This window comes from Perissodus microlepis, chromosome 6, assembly GCF_051167445.1.
Source record: "Perissodus microlepis isolate ML-2025 ecotype Zambia chromosome 6, ASM5116744v1, whole genome shotgun sequence".
Classification (NCBI taxonomy): domain Eukaryota; kingdom Metazoa; phylum Chordata; class Actinopteri; order Cichliformes; family Cichlidae; genus Perissodus; species Perissodus microlepis.
The window spans coordinates 40,739,616-40,765,398 of NC_140466.1; the positions used below are offsets into that span (position 1 = coordinate 40,739,616).

Genomic DNA, 25,783 nt, shown 5'->3' on the forward strand with positions numbered 1-25,783 from the left:
CACCTGGATGTTTGACCACTCTTGACATAACTGACATAACTGGTTGATCTAAATGAGTTGATTTTCTGTCACAGAGCTGTCGTTACAAATGTCAGTAGTACTGAGGTCACAGCTTTGGATACATGAACTGCTTTATTACAAAACCTGTTTTCATGTTTGTATTTTCAGACTTCCAGTTGTTGATTTGCAGTCAAGTTGAAGGATTTAGTACTTGTCCAATATTTTGTCCACTTTTGTGTAATACACCCGTACCACTGGCAGCAAAACAGTCCTAGAGGATGATGCTGCCTCAGTTGTATGTGTAGTTGTTTAGAAATTACTTCAGTAGAGCTTCACAATGCTGCCAGTGTATGATTCTCATCCTGAACTTTAAGTTTTCTGGACTTTCCCATTGTTATGTGTTTGTCAGTCCAAGGTGAAACAAATCTTTTTATGCTGACAAGTACCGGATGTCACTAATGAAAAGTTAATAGGCAACGGCCTTTTCAATAGAATTCATGGTAGAACCTTCAGAAAAACATATTAACCCTTTAAAGCCGGTCGGAGCGGGCACGCTCCGGTTTGCGTAACTATTTTTAAATCCCGGTAGCTCTGCAACCACGTAAGCTAGCGCAATAATTTTTTTTGCATATGAAACCAGAGGAGTTGTACTTACATCTTATGCCATCAGCTTGTCCTCGGTCACAGTTTCCTTCCACACATAGCTTTGCAAAAACTGCATAAAAAGCACTTGCAGCAACAAAAACATAATATTCCAGAAACAGGCTTTGCCGATCCGATCAGCTGTTTGTAACACTTCCTACATCCATCAGCGGGAATTATGGCATGTCCGCCATGACCTGCTGAAACCGGAAGTGATGTCATTTTGCGGAAATGTAGTTTTTTACCATCAGGGCCTTATGAGCCTATACTGGTGTTTTTAAAAGTTATATTTGAGTTTATGACTTTCTGTGTCGTTTCTGGGATGCTTAGGACTCATATTGCACTGCTGGAAATAGTTTATTTTGATGCATATGCTGCTTTTTTGCAAATTTGCATTATAATATTTATTTTCGTTTTTCCTGCAGTGTATGAAAATTGGTGTATTTCAAAAATAAAACTATGAAGACACTCAAAATAAATTTCCTGTGGTGGGAAACTATTTTGTGCAACTTTTTTGTATTTACAGTTTTGAGGGATAAGCCTCTCAAATTTCTCTAACTAGAAATATATGTTAAAAAAACAAAAATGATTTTCAATTTTTTTGTAGTTTATTGCACTTTTTTGCAATTTATGTAATTACTATGCACTTAATGCAGACATATTATTAAAATTTGGGCTATAATGGTTGTATTGATGTATAGCAACTTGAAATGCTCCCAAAAATGGCTCCACAGCATGTAAAAATATAATATAAGCTCTGGCGGACTTGGTTCTATGGTAGGTCTTAAAGGGTTAATAGATTTGTGTATTTATCTGAGTCAATTTATATATTTTTCACTCCATGTAGATTAAAGAAAATCCCAAATAAATGTAAACTGGTCATTAGAGGTTTAAATATAAAGGTTTAGGATAATCAGTTCAATGAAGCACATGTTGCAGTAAAAACATAGTTGCCACCTTCGAGTCAACCTGAATACAATAATAAGTTTTTGTAAACTAGTTGCTGTGATGCATGAGTTCCTCGAGCCACATGGTGGCAGCATGGTGATGCGCTGGTTAGCATCTCCTCACAGCAAAAAGGGCTCCTGTTTCATATCCCATCTGTGGCCATCAGTATTCCTCCTCATACTCCGGCTTCCACCGGAATGAAAATCAATGACTTTCCAAAGACATGGATGTTAGGATTAACTGATGATTCTAAACTGGTCATGGATGTGGGGCAGGAGTGCTTTGTTTGACTGGAAGGTTAAAAATGGCTTGTAGTGTAAAAAATGTTTTAAGTAGTCAGTAAGACTAGAAAAGTGTTGTTCTGTTCCATTTCACAGATAACTACACAGGAATCACACACATGTACTGCAGACTGCTTTTCTTCGCTGTTTCTATTATAAAAAGCTGTTCTCTTGGAAATTAGTGAAACCACCCCAACTGGATTTTAACCAGCTACTGGTTCACATATGGAAAAGTGAATTTTAACTTCCTCTCCTAGGAAACGGTCGTCGCCGCAGCATCTCGTGCCCCAGCTGTAATGGGCAGGCAGAGGGCAACAAGCTGCTGGCGCCCTTGGCTCTGGCATGTGGAGCAGACGGCAGCATTTTTGTTGGCGACTTCAACTACATCAGAAGAATCTTTCCCTCTGGGAATGTTACCAGTGTCATGGAGCTAAGGTAAGGAGGGGAGATCCACTGCTGCTGTTGGAAGTGAAACCTAATCCAGAGAATACATTGCCTGGTTTCACAGAGATAAAGGCTGTGTCCAAATTCAGAGGCTGCATCCTTCAGAGGCCGCGTTTGTAGGCTGTCCAAATTCCAAGGCGGCTCCAAATGCAGCCCACAAGTGCGTCCTCATTTTCCCCAGATTTTAAGGATGGTATATCCTTCGTGGCCTACCCTATCCCAGGATTCATTGCAAATCAAAGGTTGAAGACATTGTTTGGAGAAAATGGCGAACAGTTGAAGTGAAGCGGTCCAGAAATAAACTTTTAAAAGTAAGTACTGGGTTTTTATCTCACTGAAATATGCAGCAGAACAAATGTTAGCATATTGAAAAGTCTTCAAATGTTAAATTCTACTAACCTTTGGCTAAGTTACGTGACGTCAGCCTCTTAACGCAGCTCAGGTCATACAAGCTCTGGCTAGTTAGTTTTTTTACTGAAGCTGGGTCTGCTTGGCGCTGCCCAACGTACTTAACGGTTTTAGGATAAACCGAGCAGACGGTTCGCTCTTTAAGCCAAGTGTGTTTGCGGGGACCAAACATGTGGCCCGTGAACTGTGGTGAGGACACAGACTCAACCACGCTGTGGTTTACAGTTGGAGGAGATCTCAGCCTGTATCGAGACACTGACAATGAGACTGACAGTAGATGGAGAAGTCCTCCTCATGTTTTTCTCATGCTTATATCAAACAACCTGAGCACGTCACCCTTGTTATAAAGATCAACACTCTGCAGGATCGTAAGTCCTGTTTCCATTTTCTCTTAGTTTTTTATTTCTCTGATTTAAATACATAAACTATGTCCATGTGAATCTATTAGAAAACTGAATTTTCATCTGAACGTTGACAGATATTTGATAAAGTTTTTTGCTTTAGTTGTTAACTGCCATGGTTGATTTCCTTCTGCAAGTGTCCAGAGTCAGGAGAGACTGAGCAGGTGAGAGGAGACGGGACGAGGCTCTCCACCCCTGACACCAGGAGCAGTGTGTGAGGAAGAGGAGGAGAAAAAGGAGCCAGCAGCAGCTGAGAGATGCAGAGGAGAACAGGGGGAGAACTGACAGCCGTTCTCTGTAGCTGAGGGACTGGTGGAAATATTTAAACAGTTTCTCGATATTTGCTTCCTGCATCTCCAACACAAACTGTAACAGCTGCATACAGGGAACCACTCACTGCTGTTTATCCTGCAGGATCTGACAGGGAAAGAAGGAACAGTAAAGGGACCCACGGACACCTTTGATAACAATTTGTTTTATCCAGAACATATTTAGTTAAAGTATTGTTTTTATCACAGTGCTGGTTTCACTGGGAAACGTATGCAGCTCATTTAAATAAAGAGTTCAAAGGGCTGTGAAAAGTTGTCCCTTCATAAAGTGTGTCAGTATTTTATAAGGATGTGATGTTTCTGTGTCATCTCTCCTGTTAGAGCCTCTTACACAAACCTGCCTGTTTAATGCTCTCATATCTTCAACATCTTAAATTGCACAGTTTTCTCATCAATAAAAGAATATTTACTGCATCAGTTTGTCTTCCATTTTTTCTGAAACACGCAAGGATCAAATCTTTTAGTTTATTTTTTTGCATATTTCCCTTAAATATAACTAAAGCTTCCAGGCAGTGGTCACTGTATATTAATATTGGTATGTTAGACGGGCACACAGGTATAAATGATATGAAATAGAAATACATACCTTGAATTTGAACTGAAATGCTAAACATGGTGAGTTAAATACCACCACTGAGCTTTGCTTTTCTTTTTTCAAAAAGCTGTATATACAGTAAAATATAATAATCCTTTTACATTTGCACCATCACAATGAAATGAGGCTAGCCTCATGAACTACAGTAGCAAACTAGTTTGCTAGCTAAAGTTAGCATTGTTGGCTCAGTGCATGGTTGTAATGTTCTCCCAGATACATCACACACACATGAAGCAACAGTTTTCTCAGATAAAAGTCAAACATATGACATAAATATTTTCTGTATTTCTATCGAACATGCCGTCCACCACAGCTGTAGCTGCTTATTATGTTGCTAGGCAGCCGTCCAGTTTAACAGCCTTGCACTTCTTCGTGGCCTTCGAAGGATGTAGCCCCTTAGTTTGGACACAGCCCAACCCACAGAACTGACAGTCCTTTTTCAAGAAAGCGTTGCCAAACCATTTCATCCAGCTTTGCCTGGTAACTGTAAATGTATTCATGAGCTGATGTAAAACAAAACAGGACCCAGTGATTTGTCAAAATGACCTGATTTAAGAGTACTTAATGTAGAAATGTAATACTACATTTAATGCTAATTGCAATGCTAACATGATATAATGTAATGCTAATTTACACCACGGAGCCCTACATTCAAACAGGTTTAACACTGTCTGGACTTAAGAAGCAGGTGTTTAAAGTTTTAGAACATGTTGAGTGCCACGATGTCACTGGGTTGGTTGGTTTCTGCTGATAGAATTACATTAGCCAACATTCATGTTAGCTAACTAATGAAGAACTAACAACATAGTGGAAAACAGCCATGTTTTAGACTAACATCTCTTTCATACTGATTTCCATAATTCATCCTAACTGTTGCTCATGCTGTAGTATTTTTCCCCTAGAGCAGGGGTCCCCAATCCCAGTCCACGAGGGCCGGTGTCCCTGCAGGTTTTAGATCTCACCTTGGGTCAACACACCTGAATCACATGATGAGTTCATTACCAGGCCTCTGGAGAACTGAAGACATGTTGAGCAGGTCATTTATCCATTTAAATCAGCTGTGATGGATCAAGGACACATCTAAAACCTGCAGGGACACCGGCCCTCGTGGACTGGGATTGGGGACCCCTGCCCTAGAGAGTTATTTGTAATATCAGCCGAGCACCAATCTGGTAACTAACTTGTGTCTCTCTGCTTTCTTGGGTTTTCTGGCTTTTTTTTCAAAGAAACAAAGATTTCAGGCATAGGTAAGTGTGACTAATCCTTCTTCAACCTGTAACTTCTTTTCGTTCCACCATCGGTTTTTGCACCAGATTTTACTTTGTTTTTGGGTCTGCTGCTTGTTTTTGTTCTCATTTCAATCACTTACATTTCACTCACCAAATAAAGTATTCTGGGAACTGAATGATTGAATGATTACAAAAATGATCGCTCTCATCAGAGAGAATAGAGAATGAAAATTTGGGAGAGAAGAAGTCCTGGCATCTACCACCAAAATGAGACGCACTCATCTTGTTTTTTTTCCATCCTGCTTGGTTGTTAAACTTCCTAATTTTAAAAAGTGTAAACATGAAATCGAGTCTATTCTTCTCCAATCTGCTGAACAGCACACAATCCTCACAATAGGGGCAGGCCCTAGGAGGGGTTGCAAGGAGAGCATTTGCGAGGGGGGCGGGTACAGACGGTGTGGATATCCGTCATATCTGTCTCTGCTTTGTTTCTCTATCCCTTCTCTTCTCAGGGACATCTCCACCTTCCTCTTTGAATTCATCCAAGGTGTAGCTACATGTGCACATACAGAAATACTTTATGCTGACTTCATATTACCTTTAACAATAAATGTTACCATGTAGGGCATAGTAACATTACATTTCCTTTTCCCTTATCTGTATGACACTAATTATTCATATAAGATCATATTTAGTTAATTACACTTTGGATTTCGAGAGGATGGATTGCCTGCTTTGGTCTTCCCAATGGCAAAAACAATAATGATACATTTGTACTGTTAATTTGCATAACGTGCAAATCAAAGTAGTAGTTGCCTCAAAGGCGCGAGGCGTGTGTGAGTGTGTGTGTGAGTGTGTAAGCCATGGTGGACACTTTGCTCACTCACTATCTGCCCCCTAGTGGTAAAGAGTTGCTTTACAGTTTGGAACTTTAAACTTTTATTTACAAAAAAACATTACACAATACTTAATCATGACATTTATAAATAAATTATAATTACAATGCAATATTTTACATTGCTTTAAATTAAAAACATCTATATTTTTGGTGCATTGATTGGCTAAACAGAGGCACTGTGTTGCAACGTGATTAAAGACAAATTACCATTAGTCTGTTGAGAAGATGAAGGAGGACTATGAGGATCCGATGATTGTAGAATATGAGAGAGAGGAGGACAGAGGATTAGTAAGGAGGAAGTGAGGGCAGCTATGAAGGGGAGTAAGAGTGGAGAGGCGGCTGGTCCAGGTGACCTGTGGAGGTATGGAGAGGTCTAGGAGAGAGAGTAGACTAGACTAGACCTAACAAGACTGCTAACACAATCATGAAGAGTGAGAGGATGTCTGAGCAATGCACAAGAGAAGAAGGCGGAGCACGCAGGGTGGAGTGGGTGGAGACGAGTGTCTGGGTGATTTGTGACCGACGGAGAGCAGCAAGAGAGAAAGGAAAGGTTTACAAGAGGGTAGTGAGAGCTGCTGTGATGCTCTTTATACCACGCAGCTCTTTGTCAAATTATAATTAAAGACGTTGTTACAATGAACCACATGTTCTGCATATTAATTTGGATGATCCAAAAATCGATGAAAGTTGTCTTTCCCTGATCCTGTCAATGCTAACATCTGTTTTTTGCAGTGAGCAGTCAGCTCAAATGTACTTCTCCAGCATCCTCAACATGTCCATACCCACAATAGGTTCTCTGACTTGTTCTTGAGTATATTTTTCCTCCTCTTTCAAAATGAATTACAGCTGATCCCAGCAAAGTAACCATCCAACCAAACACAAAGAGACTTTTAGATCAGAAGCAAATTAATAGCATTGCAAGCTAAACAATGAATAACAATGCAACTGAATCTCTCCCCAACTCTCCCCAAACAAACCATAGCCTACTTAGCTTGTGGAGAGCAGCACAAGCTTTACTGGTCTAAGGCTGGAAAAGTCTCCACCTGTATGACTTCTGAAGTAACAAAGGCAAAATAAAAAAATAGCGTCTGAAGGAAACTGAGCTACATGTCGAGAGAGTTTACCAAATACACCAAAGCTAAGCAATAAGCAGCCATGCAGCAACACACATCTATCAGAACCATTAACACAGCTGTTTCAGTGTCTTCCAAATCGTTAAGTCCCCATTATGAGGTCTAGAGGAGGGTGTGGGAGCAATAAATAGAGCTGAATCAGAGCTTAATGGGCTTTATTTTACAAGTCTTAACACAAGGCAATGACAATGTCACTGTATTAATAAGAGAAAAAAGGAGAAAAGTCACAACACCAACTAACCTATGTGGGGGTGGGGGGGTAAGTTCGTGGCCCACACTACTCAAATTCCACACTGCTCCCAAAATCAGGCACTTTGTGAAAACACATCACTTAAACATTGAAATGATTTCTGTTTTTTTATTACAGGTGTATCAGTTCACAGCCCGTTGCACTTTTCACTTGTGCTCTATCCTTTTATTATTTCCTGTCTCCTATTTTCTTTTTCCTGCCCGTCAGCTTTGACAGTAACATATTACACACTGTACTGTGAGTGTTAATGCAAATAATAATGATGGAAACTGACATTTCAAAAAGGAAGCTAAGGAAGAGAAACTGGGTTCATTTTCGTGACAGTAGATCATCAGGATGTCACTGCTTTCAATTAGCATAAAGAGTCGGTCAGACCGATGGAAAGAAGCTGACTTCATTTTAGATTTTGACAGACAGACCAGGACGGGTGATTCATGAGTTTCATTAGCTGCTTTGCCCTCCCTGAAACCAGAGACGAAGTCATTTGTGTTGCCTTTCATCTTTAGAACGTTTCAGTTTTATTCCAGTTTTTCTACATAAAGATTAAATGTCAGCGGCTGTAAAATCATTTAATCATTCCAGGAGCTTGGTGATGCCCTGATCCAGATCTGGGAGGAGATAACCCAGGACATCATCCAACTTCTCATTAGGAGCACATAGGACTGGGCGATATATCGAGTTTTTTAAAAATATCGATATATTTTCATACGAGATATAAGATGTGACAATATCCTTTATATCGATATAGTCTATGTTACGTTATAATTATACTTGTGGAGCCGCAAGTTTGCCTCTCTTTCGTCCACTTTTGTCTCTATGCAACGTTACTGGGCCCCGCCTCTCCTGCACTGAACACAACTCCCCCTCCTCCCCCATCGCTTCACCTGCAGGCAACGACAAGATGGAGACGGCAAATCTCCGTTAACGAGTTACCGCGGATCGCCCCGTGCGTGGGGCTGGACGGCGTCAACGTGTTAGCGAGCAAACCGCGCTAACGGCATGCATGGCCTAAAATCCTTTCATTTTCTCAAAAATCGATAGTGCGCCTTATGTATGAATTCTGGTTGTGCTTACTGACCGCAAACCGTTTTTATGTGATACACGGCGCTCAGCAATCTGTCAATAAATGTTTTAGTTCGACTTTGCTAAGCTACTGAGCTGCAGCGCTTGATGGATTGTCGGAGCGTTACGGCTACCATAGTCCGGAGCCTCGTGGAGTGATACTACTGTGCTTCAACGTAATATTACCGTATTGTGTGTGTATAAGGACCATAAATGACACCTGTTAAGAGACACGGTTACGAAGCAGATTTCAAACTCCAGGCTGTCAGTCACGCAGTAGAAGTTGGGAATATAGAGCAGCTGTGAAATCTGTCTTTGTTATTATGCTCAGCATCTGTTAGTTTACATTTTGACTGCACAGTTGTGAGCTCTTTGTTATGCACAAAAACAACATTGTTTTCTTTTATTTATGGAGCATTATTATTTAATAAATGCTGATAATTTATTTTTGAGTAATTTCTTCATGTACATCTATGCTGTATGTTAATAAAAGTGCCTGTGTGACATCTGGGACACAGCTGTGACAAAGAACTCTCTTTTTGTTCTTACCTTATGGCTTAAAAAAAAATATCGAGATATATATTGTATATCGCCATCCAACTAAAAAATATGAAGATATGAATTTTGGGTCATATCGCCCAGCCCTAGGAGCACACCCTGATATTGTCAGGCATGCATACAAGCGCATCGGGGCGATACAGACGATTATGAGTCGCTGCATTTTCCCCTTTCAGGGTTTCTTTGAATGGAGCCCTCTGTAGGTTCATTTCCATCAAAGCTGCATCTTTTCATTCCTACACATGAATCATTACCCAGATCAGATCAGTATAGACCTGCAGTATGTTTGGGTTTTTTCCTGTTGTTTAAGGTCTTCTTTTTTCTTTGGAGCAGGTTAGTTCTCTCCGCACAGACGTTTCATGTTCTCTCCACATAAACACACTTTCTCACATACATATATCACAGCTGCACTTAAATCTCAGAGACTGCACATACATATAAGTGCACACACTAGTTACAGCATAGCTACACTGACCCAAACACTAACAACTCCTGCAGAAAGTCTCCTTCATTTCCACGTTGTCCTCACGTTGGAGAACAAGCATTTAACTGAACTCATGCTGCGAATTCTTCTGGAAAGTTAAAGTTAAACTGTCCGACGCTTCATAGAAGCCTTTTGGATTTCACCTTTTCTCCTTTTTTTATGTCTATTACGTTATTTATTTACTTCCTGCATGAAGCTGTTACAGTACTCATTACATATTTTTTGCCTTACTGCACAGGCTGGCCTGAAGTGCATTATTATGTATTAACCAGTAAACAGTACAAACCGGAGGCTAAAGCCTGACAGACTGATTAGTGATCCTTTAACCAGCTAGTTGTTAGCATGCTGTCCTGCAGCTGCTCAGCATCAGTGTCATTTCAGCAGCAGGGGACAGCTTTTCCCTGCTTTTCTGTAACTTTTCCTCTTGTGTAATGAAATAAAAATTCAGTTTTTCACTCCTCTGAAGTTGTAGACTTGCACAGTTTGATCTTTATCTGTCCACACATTTAGCAGATTTACCTTGTGAAAGCAAACATAACAGTTGCTTTAGTTTGGTTACTAAATGTGTTATAGCTGATAACTTATCAGGGATGTGACACAGATGTCATTCTAATGAGTTTTCTTCTGTCTTTCTTATTTGTTCCCCTTCGCTGCGCTCCACAGCAACAACCCTGCTCACCGGTACTACTTAGCCACTGACCCAGTAACAGGGCAGCTGTATGTGTCCGACACTAACTCACGACGGATTTACCGCCCCAAAGTGCTCAGCGGTGCCCGTGACCTCATCAGTAAGCATCAGCATTTTTACTTCCTGTTATGAATGTAGTTGTAAGACAGTGTTGTCATACAAGACTCCAGTGAGTCTGCAGCTTTGTACCGTTCTCTGGTTAATGCTTAGTGTGTGTGTGTGTGTGTGTGTGTGTCTACAGGTAATGGAGAAGTAGTGGCTGGTACAGGTGAGCAGTGTCCCCCATTTGATGAAGCGCGTTGTGGAGATGGAAGAAAAGCTACAGAGGCCCAGCTACTGGGACCAAAAGGTGCGTACACAGAATCTTTCTGTCTCCTTCTAACACACACACACACACACACACACACACACACACACACACACACACACACACACAGGTGCTTATTATTTAAGTCAGTTACATAAGCATACCCATACTAGATTTATCACCTGTCAGATATCCTCTTGTCCTTCGTCCACTGGAACTGCAGAGCCGTACCAAACAGTTGTCCTGACAGTGGCCAAATGATACACAGTGTGGGAGGTGTAATGCAAGAAGTAGATGAAGTATTTATTGGTTGCAGCCAGCAGCAGAATTAATAGCTGTCATAGCATCAGTGCATGTTGTTATAGTACTAAATTCCCACACCTAGGATCTGTCCAGGTGTGCAAGTTCAATTCTTTCATCAAGCTCAGGAAGTCACACTGACATCAATGCAAACTTGTTCAGAACCATTAACACCTTCAACACTGTAAGCGCGTGAGCGTATTTGAATATTGGATGTAACTGCCAGTTTCCCACTACTTTCAAATAATCCCAGACTTGAATGTTGCATTATCCTAGATGGACATGAAGTCATAGCAAACTTTATTTATTTATCAGGAACGCCATACTAAGACTAAGGTTTCTTTTGCTCCAACAAAAGCCTCAGTTCAAGTGCAACAGAGTCTAGATAATGTTACATTTTGACTGAAACACATCTCTGCACAGGAAATGCTGCAAATGTCCAGTTGTACCACATTATAAAGGTGCTGTTATGTATTTAAATCTGGTAGCCAGGAGGAAGTCACAACTTTTTGTTTCTAAACCAGTTTGAGATTTGGGATTTTGACTGTGAGATGATGCAGTATCAGTCTATTTATAGAGAGAGGTTATTTGAACTGTTGTGACCTCTGTCATCAACAACACGTTTCCTGTGTTTTCCTTCTCGCTCTGTCCATGCTGTCCAGGAGAACTGTTGTTTTTGTGCTGAAAAAGCCCGTCATGCCATACTTAGTGACAGAGATCATACCTTTGCCATATAGCTAACTGTATTTGCATGTTTGTATGTGTTACACTGCTGCTGCAGAAATCACAGGAGAATCGCACACACAGTCGCTCCTAATAACCTTCTCTGTGAACACGTCTTATTTTGTAGAGCTGCCACTTGTTTGTTATCACTTGTAACATTTTTCTTGCTTATAGTAATCTAAGTAATCTCTGCAGACTTTGCTTGAGTGCACCGAACTCTTACTCCATTCATGTTATTCTACTTTATTGTATCTTTTTGTATTTGTCATTGAAACTGTGTATGCTGCATCTCCACTCAAAATATTTACTTCTCTCGTTTTGTTTTTTGCTTTATGCATTGAAGCAGTTCCATTAATAATTTACTATCATAAAATCGTGTGTGTGTGTGTGTGTGTGTGTGTGTGTGTTTCTCTACTCACAGGAATTGCAGTTGATAAAAACGGACTCATCTACTTTGTGGATGGAACTATGATTAGGAAAGTGGATCGTAACGGGATCATCTCCACAGTGTTGGGCAGCAATGATCTGACCTCTGCACGACCTTTGACCTGTGACACCAGCATGCACATAAGACAGGTAACCTTTAACCATTAAAACCTCTTTGCTTATCAGAAAATATCAGACTATGTGAAAATATCACATGATGTGATGTGTGTCTCTGTGTGTGTGTGTGTGCGCGCGTGTGTGTGTGTGTGTGTGTGTGTGTGTGTGTGTCCGCGCGCGCGTGTGTGTGTGTGCGTGTGTGTGTGTGTGTGTGTGTGTGTGTGTGTGTGTGTGTGTAACAATGAACAGGAAGTGAAGTGTCACCTTTTCTTCTCTGTCCTCTTTCCTTCCAGGTGCGGTTAGAGTGGCCCACAGATCTAGCCATCAATCCCATGGATAACTCTATCTATGTGCTGGACAACAATGTTGTGCTGCAGATCACTGAAAATAGACAGGTATCATGTATATCTTTGCTGAATGTATATTTTATCCATCCATCCATTCATTTTCTTCCACTTATCCAGGACCAGGTTGCAGGGGCAGCAGCCTAAGCAGAGGCCCACATCCCTCTCCCCAGCCACCTCCTCCAGCATATCAGGAGGTACACTGAGGCATTCCCAGGCTGAGAGATATAATCTCTCTCTGGTGTCCTGGGTCTACCCTGTGGGCCTCCTCCTCATGGGACATGCCACCCAGGAGGTGCCCAGGAAGCATCCTTATCAGATCCCCAAACTGGCTCCTTTAGATATGGAGGAGTATTGGCTCCAATCTAAACCCTCTGGAATGACTGACACCCTGAGCCTATGTCAGAGAGAGAGGACACCCACCCATTCTGACGTAACGAAAGTAGAAGCCTTCTGCCTGCTTGACAGACATTTTATCCATGTAAGCTATAAAACAGAACCAGTGACAAAGGGAGTGGAGTCCAACACTCACTGGAAACAAGTCCAACTTATTAATGACAAGTGCGTTTGTACGGGGACCAAATGGCCTGTAACAATGGGCGTGTAATAATAACAATTATTACACTTGTAATAATAACAATTATTACACGTGTAATAATAACAATTATTACACGTGTAATTATAACAATTATTACACTTGTAATGATTACTTGTGTAATAGTTACTTTTTTTGATTAACAACCTCAACATTGATCACAGCAAAGGGCGGAAATACCTCCAACATGCACAAACATCTGACAACACAATTAATTTGCATGGAAGTACTGAATGTGTCCAGGACCGCATACCTGATGATATCATTACAAAACTCATCATCATCCTGCAACCTAGTGTTTTCTGCACTGATGGACATCCTCATATTCAAAAATGGTGACTGTTGTTCAATAACAGAAAATCACGCAGGTTCAGATCAGGCCGTTCATGCTCATTTCCTCTTCCCAGGTCTCACTTTCTTTGAATTGAAATCCCCCATTAGGATGTTGGAGTCACTAGATGGAGCCCCCTTGAGCGGCCCACTCAGTGACTCCTAAAAGGCTGGGTGCTTTGGACTGTTTTTGGTGCATAAGGGCAAATGTCAGGACCTGTTCCCCCACCTGAAGGCGCAGGGAAGCAACCCTCACCTCCACTGGCAAAACCCCCAACATACTGGTGGTAACCTGACAACTCTAGACTAGAACAGAGTCGAGCCCATCTCCAGGAAACTGGTTCCAGAGCCTTAGCCGTGCATTCAGGTGAACCTGGCTATATGTAGCCAGCAATGCTCAATCTCACCTACTAGCTCCTTTCGTCCAGAGAGTTGATGTTCCCTGTCCTAATAGCTAACCTCTGTAGCCAGGGATCAGACTGCCAGGGCCTCCATCCCTGACTGCCTCCTCACACACACTGCACCCGACCCCTATGTCCCTACAGTCTTCTCTTTGGGCTGCGCCGAGCCCCATGGGCTGAAGCCTGACCACCAGATCCTCTCCTGTGTGCTCCACCTCCCTAGGCCCAACTCCAAGGTGGGCCTATGGTAAAACTATCCCAGGAGGGGCGCACTGGTCCCATACTTTTTCCCTAGGAGTTGACTTAATATATATATTTAATATATAAGTATTTAATGACATTTGTATTTCACAGCCTTCCTGTGCCACAACAACAAATGCACAGTGCTACTTAATGATTCTTAACTAACATTCATGTGCAAATGTGTGTGTTCAGGTTCGTATTGTGGCAGGTCGTCCCATGCACTGCCAGGTTCCTGGTATAGAGTACACCATGGGAAAGAGGGCGGTTCAGACCATGCTAGAGGGTGCTACAGCCATCGCCTTATCCTACAGTGGCGTTCTCTACATCGCAGAGACGGATGAGAAGAAAATCCACCATATTCGACAGGTAATCTGCTGGACAGAATTTCCTTGTAATCATGAATTTTAAGCAGAATCCTGGAAATCTAAGGTAGGATAAATTCAAGCTTTTTAATAAAGTAATACTATCCAAATATGCTAAAACAGCAGCCAATGTTACCTTATTTAATTTAACTCTGTATAAAAACGTGAAAATTCAAATTCACAGATATCACCCTCTTATTTCTAGCAGGTTATCATATTGTTACTAAGGTATTACGATACTTTTACTAATGTTGTTTTTCCTCGTGGGGATGTCTTTATTTCTACATTATTATCTCCAGGTTTTGGTCCCTTATTATCCAACTGCATAAATCTCAGTGTAATATTACTTAACCGTATCCACTGTTGTTACCATGATATTAACTGGTTTAGTAGTAATAACCACTAAATTACCACATTATTACGTTCTTGTTTCTGCCTTGTTGCCCTTCTATTACTACTGTATTACCAAGCTGTAACAGAAAGTGCCACTGTGCTAAACTTTAAGAATAATTTCCTTCTCTACCAAAACTCCAGGTGTCGACTGATGGAGAAATTACCCATCTAGCTGGAGCGCTATCTGACTGTGACTGCAAGGTACCCATCACAGCTACTTCACTGTTGTTTTCAGTCCTTATTTTGCTCAGCTCACTGAAGTACTCGAATTCAGAATGAATGTGTAGCATCCAAATAGTGACGTGTGAATGCAACAGGATGTGAGAAAGAGAAGCGACTGGACTCCTTTAAGTTTCCTGAAGATGCTTCACCTCTCATCAGAGAGGCGTCTTCATTTCTACGAATCAAATAATGAAGAGTCATAGGTATTTAAACCGTAGTTGTCATCACATAAGTCAGGGTGTGAATAATGGCATGGGAAATTATCACCAGAGGTTTTGTGGGAAAACACAAATTTTCCCATAATAAACGACCCAGTGTGTGTGGTTTTGCTCTCAGGTCCACAACATATTAAATCTCATTCTTATTAAGGATTGGAAATTCCTCCCAGTTTTCTGTAATTACGTCCAAAAGCCCCTGTGGCTTCCTGCCAAACAGCAGTTCAAAGGGAGAAAATTCCATGGAGGTCCAGGGCACCTCCTCCACTGCAAACAAAAGACTTTGACAGCAAGCCCTACTGCATTAATCCTCATGAATAAACATGCCAGTAATGGACTTTAAGGCACTCCACCAGCCCATCGCTCTGGGGGTGGTACAGCTCTTTTGTGTGTGAGACATGAATGAGACCCTGTGGTCGTCAGTACCTCTTTTGGGATTCCGACTCAGGAGATCACCTGAAACTGCACCCGTGCCAAGCAGCTCTGCTTCGGGATATCACATCACATCATCCACGAGAACTTATACAAAGCAATGTCCCCAGGCACTCCGGGGATCTTGTCCCGATGAAGTTCATACCACTGCACTTGAACGGGACCTCCATTAATGGTAATGGATGCAAAGCCGCCCATTGGATGGCCGAGTGATTTACCAGTTGACATTCCAGGCAGGATGCACACCAGGACACATCCGGTGACGAGCACAGCCCGTTGCTCCACCAGTTTATTAAACCCAGGCCTTTCCCTCCCTTGAATTAAAGGGTGCTCTTCTAGGACCTAACCACAGCTCTATGCATTCTCCCCTTTTGTTTAATTTCCACCACATATTTTACATATAATGGGTTTTTTAAAAAGTCAAAAACATAGATTTTTATTTGCTTTTTCTTGCACCGAGATGCCAGTTTTTTTCTCCACTATCCCTCCCCTGCAAAATGCAGGCACAAACCTTCATGGCACTTCACGATGCCTCCTCTCAGCTAACCTTTGTAGCATCAGAATTCGAGGTTCTCTCTCTACTAAAACTAGTCTGCAAAATGCAGCACCAACCATTGCTGGTGCCAGGATGCTAGCGTGATTTGCTTCTACTCCACCTTGCTGATCATGCTTACGTTAAGTTCTCGCCAATCAATTTTGCCAGCATATCCACTTCACGCAATCTAATCTGTGACCACCTAATCAAGGTTTACAGGCCCCCTCTCTTCCCAAGCCTTCTCAAAAAAGGTATGCCTTCTTTGGTGACCTGCCCAGCCCAGGAGATGCTGCCAGTCCCCTCTGGAGACAATTCATGCTCAAGCCATCTGCCATTATCTACTAGATAATATCTATTATGCTGTCAAACCTACATGAGGATGTGGTCCCAATTAATGAAAGAATAATAGCTTGCTATTTCTGGACTATGCTCTGCACATGGAGGAGCTCAGCACTGAAGTTTACTGGAAGCCCACACACACAGACCAGTACCTCCTCTTTGACTCCCAACACCCTCTCGAACACAGAGTTGTCAGGACACTGCAATACCGAGAAGAAACTGTTTCCCGTAAGCCAGAAGGGAAAGGAACAAACACATCTAAAGAAAGCTCCTAAAACAAGTGGTTATCCCAAATGAGCCCTCATTGAATCAGCAAAGATGCACAGGAAAGAGGGAACTAGAACATTATCATTCCAGTCACCCAACCATTCCATTAGAGAAGAAACTGGTTTATCCCAAGGACAAAACTTCCAAACTAAAACTAAGCAACATAGTGTACGCTGTGCAGTGCAGCAAGGAGTGCTTGGACCTTTACACTGGAGAAACCAAGCAGCCACTCCATAGAACTGCACAACATAGAAGAGCAAGCGCGACAGGACAAGACACAGCTCCACACCATCTGGTAAAGGACTCATTTGATGATACCAAAGTTCACATTTTGGACTGAGAGAACAGATGGTTTTAAAATGAGTGCCATTTATGTTCACGTTGAAAGCCCATTTTTGAACAGAGGGGTGGCTTACGACAGCAACTTCCACCTACAACGCAGTTTTGAGATTCCTTCGCAGGTCCCTCAACCTTGAAGCAAGATCTCACAGTGTTCTCACCCAAAGATCTGGTGATTATGACCCACACCTTTTTTTTTATCACACCTTGGCTAATGTGATGAGGCACATGATTATGGTTGGTCAATGAGAGGCTCAATGACCAAGAGATATCCCCCACTAGGGTTTAAATACCTGGGACTCTCCATCATTTGATTTGTAGAACTGAAGAAGCCTCTTGGATGGGATGTGAAATGTCTTCACAAAACTCAGTCCAAACTCAGTCCAGTGGCTTGCTTTCCAAGCTCCTTAGACTACCATAATGTGGATGACTGGGAACCTGAGACACACATATATGAGACGAGAATTTCTTGTGTTGATGTTGTCCGTTGTCTCTCATTTGGCTGTCCTGTAGAATGATGCAAACTGCGACTGCTATCAAACGGGAGATGGCTATTCCAAAGATGCCAGGCTTAATTGTCCTTCCTCTCTGGTTGTGTCTCCGGATGGGACGCTGTATGTGGCTGATCTGGGAAACATCCGCATTCGAGCCGTACGACGCAACCAACCACCTACGGGTGTGTATATAAAGTGTATGCACATACAAAGTAGACGTGCAATAGAGGGCTTGTATGACATGTATGTTAATAGGCAGACAGCTGTCTCACGGATGTGTAGTAAAGGTGATCAGCAGAATAATCAAATAGATTTACAAAGAGAGAATACCTGCTTAAGTTATTCAGTTATGCAGGTATTCATGTAATGGCAAATGACATACACTATGCAATATTGTATGAGTTTAGAAACAAAAATATTAAACAATAATAGATAACAAAAGTAACATAAGAACATAATCTAAGAAGATAACAAAGAAAACAAAGTCACTGGTCTGTCTGTCTTTTGGTTTGTGTATTCAGGCTCTCTGGCTTCAGGTCCCAGTTCCTATGAAGTGGCCTGTCCAGCCTCTCAAGAGCTCTACGTGTTTGATGCAAATGGAACTCACCAGTTCACCATGTCTCTGGTCACTGGAGACTACAAATACAACTTCAGTTACAGGTTGGTGTTTGTCAGGAAACACGTTTTTGTGACTGTCATTGCAGCACTGCTTGGTTACTGAAGCCGCTTTTCCATTAGCACCTACTTGGATCGACTCGCCACTAATAACCATGACTCGACTCGAGTTGACTGGTTTTCCATTACATCCCAGTACTACCTTGTTTGCGTGCTTGTCGTCATAGCAACACTAATGTGCATCCCACAATGTAATTAATATGCAACATGAACAACAACAAAGGCTTGTGGGTTATTCTCACTTGGGGGAACACGGCGTTTTTTTTTGTAGCCAAGTTTCAAAAATGGCTGTTTTGATTTTTGTAAATGAGACGCTCTCATTGCTCATTGCTGACCAACCAATCAGTTGCATGCAGTGTGACGACATCACATTTTAGTACCTGCTCGGAACTCTTGGAACCCAGGCCGGGGAGAGGAAAGTTTCCTTGGCCATCTGTGCCCCTGCCTATGGACCGCCTTGAACTTAAACGGCTGGAGAGCCAGATACCCCCTGGTGATCCCGGCATTGGCTCCCCTGCAGCTCAGCCACAGACCGCACACGGCACCATAATACATTTGCATTACCTTGCAAAATTGTTTGACACGACAATGTTGTTTAATGTTTTTGTCCTCTTTTATGGCATCTTACATGAGTAACTCATTTCTCCACACACTCAGCAATGAGGAGGATGTGACTGCGGTGACGGACAGCAGTGGAAACACGCTCCGCGTCCGCAGAGACACTAACAGGATGCCTGTACGTGTGGTTGCTCCCGACAATCAGGTGAGTACTGAGTAGCCTTGTTAGCAGATTATGAGCGTGTATCCTTGATCACCTGTGATTCTGTGTGTGTGTTTAGGTCATTTGGCTGACCATTGGGACTAATGGAGGTCTGAAGACTCTCACAGCTCAGGGTCAGGAACTGGTCTTGTTTACTTACCATGGGAACAGTGGCTTGTTGGCTACCAAGAGTATCCAAATTGGCTGGACTACCTTCTATGAGTGAGCCACTTTTTGGATTTCTAGTTGAATTCTGGTCAATGGACAGATTAATTTAATTAATGAAATAAATTCAAACTCTGATTGTTACGTCTTGAGTTAATATCTTGATGTAACCTTTAAATTTCTCTACTTTTTGCTGGGTTGTCAGTGAGTGAGTCTGAGTTTTTATCTGTGGATCCTAATGTCTGTTTCTTACTGTATCCTCACCATCCTTGTAGCTATGACAGTGAGGGTCGTTTGACTAATGTGACCTTCCCTACTGGGGTGGTAACCAGTCTCCATGGCGACATGTCGTCAGGGGCTGTTGCTGTGGACATTGAGACGTCAGGGAGGGATGAGGACGTTGCCATAACAACCAACCTATCATCAATAGACTCCTTCTACACTCTGGTGCAAGGTAAGAAGCTAATGCAACCAGAGAAGGAAAGTTTCCAGAGACTCTTTATTTTACAGGTGGCCTCGTGTGTGTGAAGCATACTAAAAGCTTTAGTCCGAGCTGAAGTAAGAATATGGTCTTTATTTATTATTAAATCAGTGCATGGTTCATAGTAAATTCAATTAGTTACTAACAGTTCGATTTCTCATCACGTCTCATAGGAAGGCTTCACACATTGTGCAGTTTCCACACTTTCCCTGATCGATCAGTATCAGGAATCAGTGACTAGCCTGGATCCTTGGCCACAACCACATGCACACAATACAGCGTCGTGTCCATGTGGTTGCGTCAATTTCACACCTAAACATGTTAATACAATGATTTTTAAAATGCAAATGTACATACATCTGACATCCTGTCAAAGCATTGCTTGTCATCACATTTGTTCTGTTTGGGATGTGTGCAGTTATATCAGCAGCTCGTGTTAGTTGTGTAAAGTTTATTTTAAGAAAAGATCTGACTTGAGGAAGTGTACAAGCTGCGGATGGATCTGTAATCCCATCTGCTCTAATAATCCTAGATTTAGGAACTGCAAAAGGATCCTTGTCGTCCTTCGTGTCAAACTTTCTACCCTAAACGCTGAGGGGGGGAAAAGTAATTTGGTGTTGTTCAATCTGAACTAATGAGCCATTTGAAGTGAGGCTGGCAATGATTTACTTCAGAGTGAGCTGTGCATGGCCACGCACAAGTATTGATCGCAACATGAGTTATTCAGAGCAGTTGATAAGTGTAGCATTTCACTCCATCACTTCATTCATTTTCTAGCCTGTGAGCTAGAAAAATGAAAACACGTTAGATGGGGCTGCACGGCTGACATGGTAAACAACATGAGACAGGAGTAGAGAGACTGGATTAAGAGTACTTAGTGGGAATGGAGAATGAGTTGGTAACCCAGGGTCTTGGCTGTTTCAGGGATGGTCTGTAAGGACTGTGTGTTTGTCTCGTTCTCCCTCTCTCTCTTGTATGCACACATAACGGCCTTTAGTCCTGTGAAAGGTCAAGGAGGATGTAATTAAAAGAGGCTGGGAGATGTTAATACATGCTCTTTGCTCCATTAGCAGGCTCAAACGCTGCCCTCTCGGGTTTCTCCCCTTACTTTGTCTCCCTCTTTGTCTCCCTCTTTGTCTTGGCCTTTATGCTTCGCTGTCTTTGTTTTTGTCTCTTTCTCCTTCACCCTTAGGTCAGCTAAGAATACTGCCTATATGAATTAATGCCTTGGAAAGTATCCAATAAAGAAATGGTTCATTTATTATGTGATTTCCTTTTAAACAGACCAGCTTCGTAACAGCTACCAGGTGGGGAACGACCACTCACTGAGGGTGATCTATGCGAACGGGATGGACACGCACTACCAGACAGAGCCTCATATTCTGGCAGGTGTGTTTTAAACATAGTGCCTTCACTTTATAATCTACGAGAGGATCGTAAGCTGTCTTTATTTTGACTTATATGTATATGTAGTGTGTGGAAAGCACTGGTTTGGGACCATCTACACATGTTGAGATTTCTGCTCCCTGCCTCTGCGGTTGAACGTCTCTGTCCTGTTGTTCCTGTTGCTTCTGATCTCTCTGCAGCTAAACACCTGCAGAATGAGCTGTCAGAATTATTAGAGTTAAACAAAACTAACTCAAACTAACTAAAACTTGACGTAAAAAACATTTTAAACGATTGAAACAATTTTGTGAACTTGGAAAACTTAACTAAATTCTATTAAATATAAAGGAAGTTTCAGAAATGTTATCAGCACTTCACTGTCAGCCTGCTGAGGCTTTGACATGTTAACAAGACTGTAAGTTCCTGTGATGATTTTCATAACTCTTGCCACTTATGTATGCTCTCCATGCAATAATATTTAAAAAGACTAAAACGAAACAATTGGTAAATATTAAACTGCTGGAGTGGTGCAGTGTTTGTTTCACGTGTTAGGATTTGATTTGCACTGAGAGTATATTTTAATCCAACCAGGATTTTCAGAGAAAAACTGAAGGAGAATTGTTTTGAAATGATTCCCTAAATATGTGTAAGCTTGACAAAACATGTTGTAACATTTTGGAAATAAAAGGAAACACTGGGAGGTAATCAGTCTCATGTAAACATCTCAAGTTATTTCAGTATTGTTACATTTTAGTCTCAGAATATAAAATAATTTATTGTTATTTTAGGTACAGTTGTTTGTTTTTTATACTTTACAGGGATCAGCCTTGAACCTCCCATTTGAATCTTCTATAACCCAGTTCTAGAAAAATGATCCTGTGTAAAATGAAAACAAAATGCAACCATATTTTTGTCTCTACAGAACATAGAAAACCAATGAGTTTTTGCTGAGGAAAAACATTTTACATTTTTATTTTAAAAACAAACAAACAAACAAAAACCTCCACAACGATTGGACAGGGCCACGTTTACCGCGGCGTAGCATCCCGTCTTCTTTTGACATTAGTCCATGAACATGTGGAAACTGAGAGTTTCAGTTGTCCTGCGTCTTTATTGTATGTTTTATTTCATGTGCCCATTGTTAAAGGTCTGGACTGAACTCTTCTACTATAAAGACATTATCTCGCTGCAAGGCCTTCCCTCAAAAAGATGTCGTCTATATGGTGTTTTAAATGTACAAGAAATTGAGATTCTTGTACACTAAACCATCAGGGCTTCACATGTTCTCGTACCTGTGTAGGTGCTGCTAACCCAACTGTTGCGAGACGTAACATGACTCTGCCGGGAGAGAACGGCCAAAACCTGGTGGAGTGGAGGTTCAGGAAGGAGCAGACGAGAGGAAAAGTCATCGTCTTTGGAAGAAAACTCAGAGTGAGTGCTCTTTAGCTCAAACTTTAGATAAGCAGAGACCAAACCTACAGTTTGTTGCCCATTTAAATCAAACTCGGGTTGGTGCGCTTCGTTTGTGCAGGTGTGAACACAATAATCGCACTGGGCTACGGACCAAAACAACCGCAGTGGTCCTGGTGTGGGTCTAAATGAACTCCAGTGTGTTTATGGTTAAAAAGAGATAAACGTAATAAGTATAAGAATGCGAGGTGCATATTCATATCCTCCAATGTTTTTTGCCAAACCATCATTTTGTTGTTATATATCAGCATCCAGCATCAGCCGTAGATGTCTACAGAAGGTGTCTGTAGTGTGAAAGCTCATGCACAAGTGTCTTAAAGAAAGGTGAGAGAACAAACAAGTCTATCACAGAGACTGAAATCAAAGCTCACATGGTGCTGAGTTGTGAGACGGCAATCACTGTGTCCATCATGTAGGTTACAGAGTTTCACTGTCTGCATATTATAGGTGCGTGTTTTTGTTCTTGCTGTTAGGAAAGGAAGAACAGCGGTTTGACTGCAGCGCTTTGAAAATGACACGACGCACTCTGTCCCAGCCTAACGGGGCACAATCCTTTTAGTCACGTGGCTCCAGTGAAGTTGAAAAACACAGCTGAGCTGCTCTCAACATGGCCCAATAAGCAATAATGAAAGTGTCACCACAGGTGACCCATTACTCATAATAGGGAGTGTTCTGTTATGAACTAGCAGTAATGAGTTGTAGATGTGTTTTTATTAATGAGTGTTCAGAGGTGAATTTAAATAAAGTATGTGCACATTTGAGAGTAATTTGAAGTATAATTTGTCATTAATAACTCAATGACAGTCCAGCTGTCTTCCAACTTAATGATGACAGTGTAATTGCAGTCCTTTGAAGAGGAGCAAAGTTGAATCCAGTCTTTCTACTAAATAATGATCTTACTGTTTTATTGGGTTCTGCTGCTGTGAACTGAGGACAACATGTCAGTGAATTAGAAAGCTGCCTGTTTAAGCTGCGTGCTGGGTAGAACAATGACAAAGCCTGCTGTCAGACAAGAAACAGCAACTTTACTGAGATGACAAGAACGGCACACAGGACAGCTACTTGACTTTTTAATGTGCATTTGTTTAGCTGTGTGGTGACAGGGTCTGCTCAGCTCAGCGTGAGGCAGCCAGTCTTTGAAACGCTGAAGAACTTTGTCTGGATTTGTTTTTATTTCTAAAAATAGCAAATAAAACAGCAATAAAGACTTGGTTCCTGGTGCAGATCTTAGTTCACTGACTCAGCCGCAGATTGTTATTTCATGGATCATGCTTCAAATCTCAGGTTAACACTTATTAGAATATTTATTGCTAAGTCTTTGATCAGAGGGGTGACTAAGTATTTATCATGAAACATCTCAGAAATAAGAGACAGTCCAGCCTGTCTCTTATTTCTGAGACGTTTACAATATGTGTGGTACTCCCTAAGAACAAAGCATATACACTATATTGCACTATTATCGTCTGGGTTAACACACGTATGAAGTTTGTTGCAGCTAAAACAACTGTGTGGTATCAGACACTGAACAGACAAGAAGACTTAGTTTAGTCTCTGCTCTAATTCACCCAAAAGAGGTCAGGACTCTGTGCAGGCCAGTCAGATTCTTCCACTTATGCCTGAACTTGTTGCACTGCTGTTATCCTATCACAGTACAATTCACTGAACTCCTTTAGAGTTCCCCATTCTTTGGCAAATGTTGGTAGAAGCAGTGTGCATGCCTATGTGCTTGATTTTATACATCTGTGGGACATCTGAATTCCATTATTTGAATGGGTGAGTGAATAGTATGTGCACAGTGATTTGTCTGGAAACATTTTAGGAAATCTACACTTTCCAAAATATTCATCTGGACGTAGCGTTGTGTGGGAGAAACGTTTCGTCACTCACCCAACCCGCAGTCAGCTGAGACTGGAGAAGACGAAACGTTTCTCCCACTGAAAACGTCCAGATGAACAGAATCAACTTTTGGAGATTTACTTACCTGGATGATTGAGAATGCATCAAGACTTTCCAAAATACTTTGCATTTATGAAGAATTCAGCACACTGGCTTCATATTTACTGTCAGTTTGTGCATTTTGTGTAACTTTTGATATTTTGTGTATCTTAATGCATGTTTTATGAATGTGTCTCCGCCTCTTCAGGTGAATGGGAGGAATTTGCTGTCTGTGGATTATGATCGTACACTGCGAACTGAGAAAATCTATGATGACCACAGGAAGTTCCTGCTGAAGATCATCTATGATACCCAAGGCCATCCAACACTCTGGGTTCCCAGCAGCAAGCTGCTGTCAGTTAACCTAACGTACTCCAGGTGATTCCTTTTGTCTCATTCTGCTCGATGGTGCAAAACACTGTAGTACACAAAGATTCTGGTTTCAAATCTTTGCAGATTCCTGTTGTTTGCATGTTCTCACAGTGGCTGCATGTATTCTCTCATATGCTGATGCCTAAATATGCCTAAAAAATGTAAAACAATGTGTGAATATGGTGGAAAGTACTAATGGCTGTTTCGTGCTCAAGCTCTAGCCTGCACACTGGTGTTGACAATCCTGGTTTCGTTCTGCCTCAGCATCTCAGCTGTCTCTCCCTTGCTGTCTCTGACACACACAGTGTAAAACTACTTTTGCTGTGCACAACTGTGCTCATTATTTTAACCAATTCTGTGAGTTAGATGGAAACATTTGTGGAAGTGTCGCATCTTCTTACACGGTTATAGATTTAATTGCTTAATACAGTGTTCTTCAAAGAGGCTGCTCTCACTGAACAATTCGTGCAGATCTATGATTGGGCACAGTTAGCGATCACACTAAATGCATAGTGAAAGACCAGGCTGTGGTAATATGGATCACCTCGTGTGGGAACAACTACAGTGCTTTGAGTTTTCAGAAAGAGTGAAAAACCTGAGAAGTGGCATTGGAACATTCTCACGATGGAAACGAATGCTCCATGATGGAGTTTAGGTTTTAGGTTGTGTTTACTTCAAGACAAATATACTAAATGAACCTAAGATGATGGTTTGACAGGAACAACTAAACTGACTAAAATAAAAACTCTACTTTATTTATTCCAAGAAACTAGGATGATGTGAATAAAAAGACCAAAAGATACAT

The 25,783-nt window shown here is 41.5% G+C and overlaps 1 protein-coding gene across 7 annotated transcripts in view; it reads left to right on the forward strand.

The window, feature by feature from the left end:
• Positions 1–25,783, forward strand: part of tenm3 (teneurin transmembrane protein 3) — a 360,038-nt gene that overhangs the window by 309,019 nt on the left and 25,236 nt on the right. For 4 of the 7 annotated variants that reach the window (XM_084932347.1, XM_084932346.1, XM_084932343.1 and 1 more), the window contains 16 exons: positions 2,129–2,306; positions 5,275–5,295; positions 10,326–10,450; positions 10,592–10,699; positions 12,102–12,256; positions 12,517–12,618; positions 14,329–14,502; positions 15,033–15,092; positions 17,754–17,916; positions 18,256–18,394; positions 19,067–19,172; positions 19,249–19,391; positions 19,610–19,788; positions 21,100–21,204; positions 22,502–22,632; positions 24,815–24,984. In XM_084932347.1, the coding sequence (XP_084788473.1) occupies positions 2,129–2,306; positions 5,275–5,295; positions 10,326–10,450; positions 10,592–10,699; positions 12,102–12,256; positions 12,517–12,618; positions 14,329–14,502; positions 15,033–15,092; positions 17,754–17,916; positions 18,256–18,394; positions 19,067–19,172; positions 19,249–19,391; positions 19,610–19,788; positions 21,100–21,204; positions 22,502–22,632; positions 24,815–24,984 (2,059 nt within the window). The remainder of the gene's footprint in view (positions 1–2,128; positions 2,307–5,274; positions 5,296–10,325; positions 10,451–10,591; positions 10,700–12,101; positions 12,257–12,516; positions 12,619–14,328; positions 14,503–15,032; positions 15,093–17,753; positions 17,917–18,255; positions 18,395–19,066; positions 19,173–19,248; positions 19,392–19,609; positions 19,789–21,099; positions 21,205–22,501; positions 22,633–24,814; positions 24,985–25,783) is intronic. The other 3 variants (XM_084932341.1, XM_084932344.1, XM_084932348.1) reach the window with 1 other exon arrangement.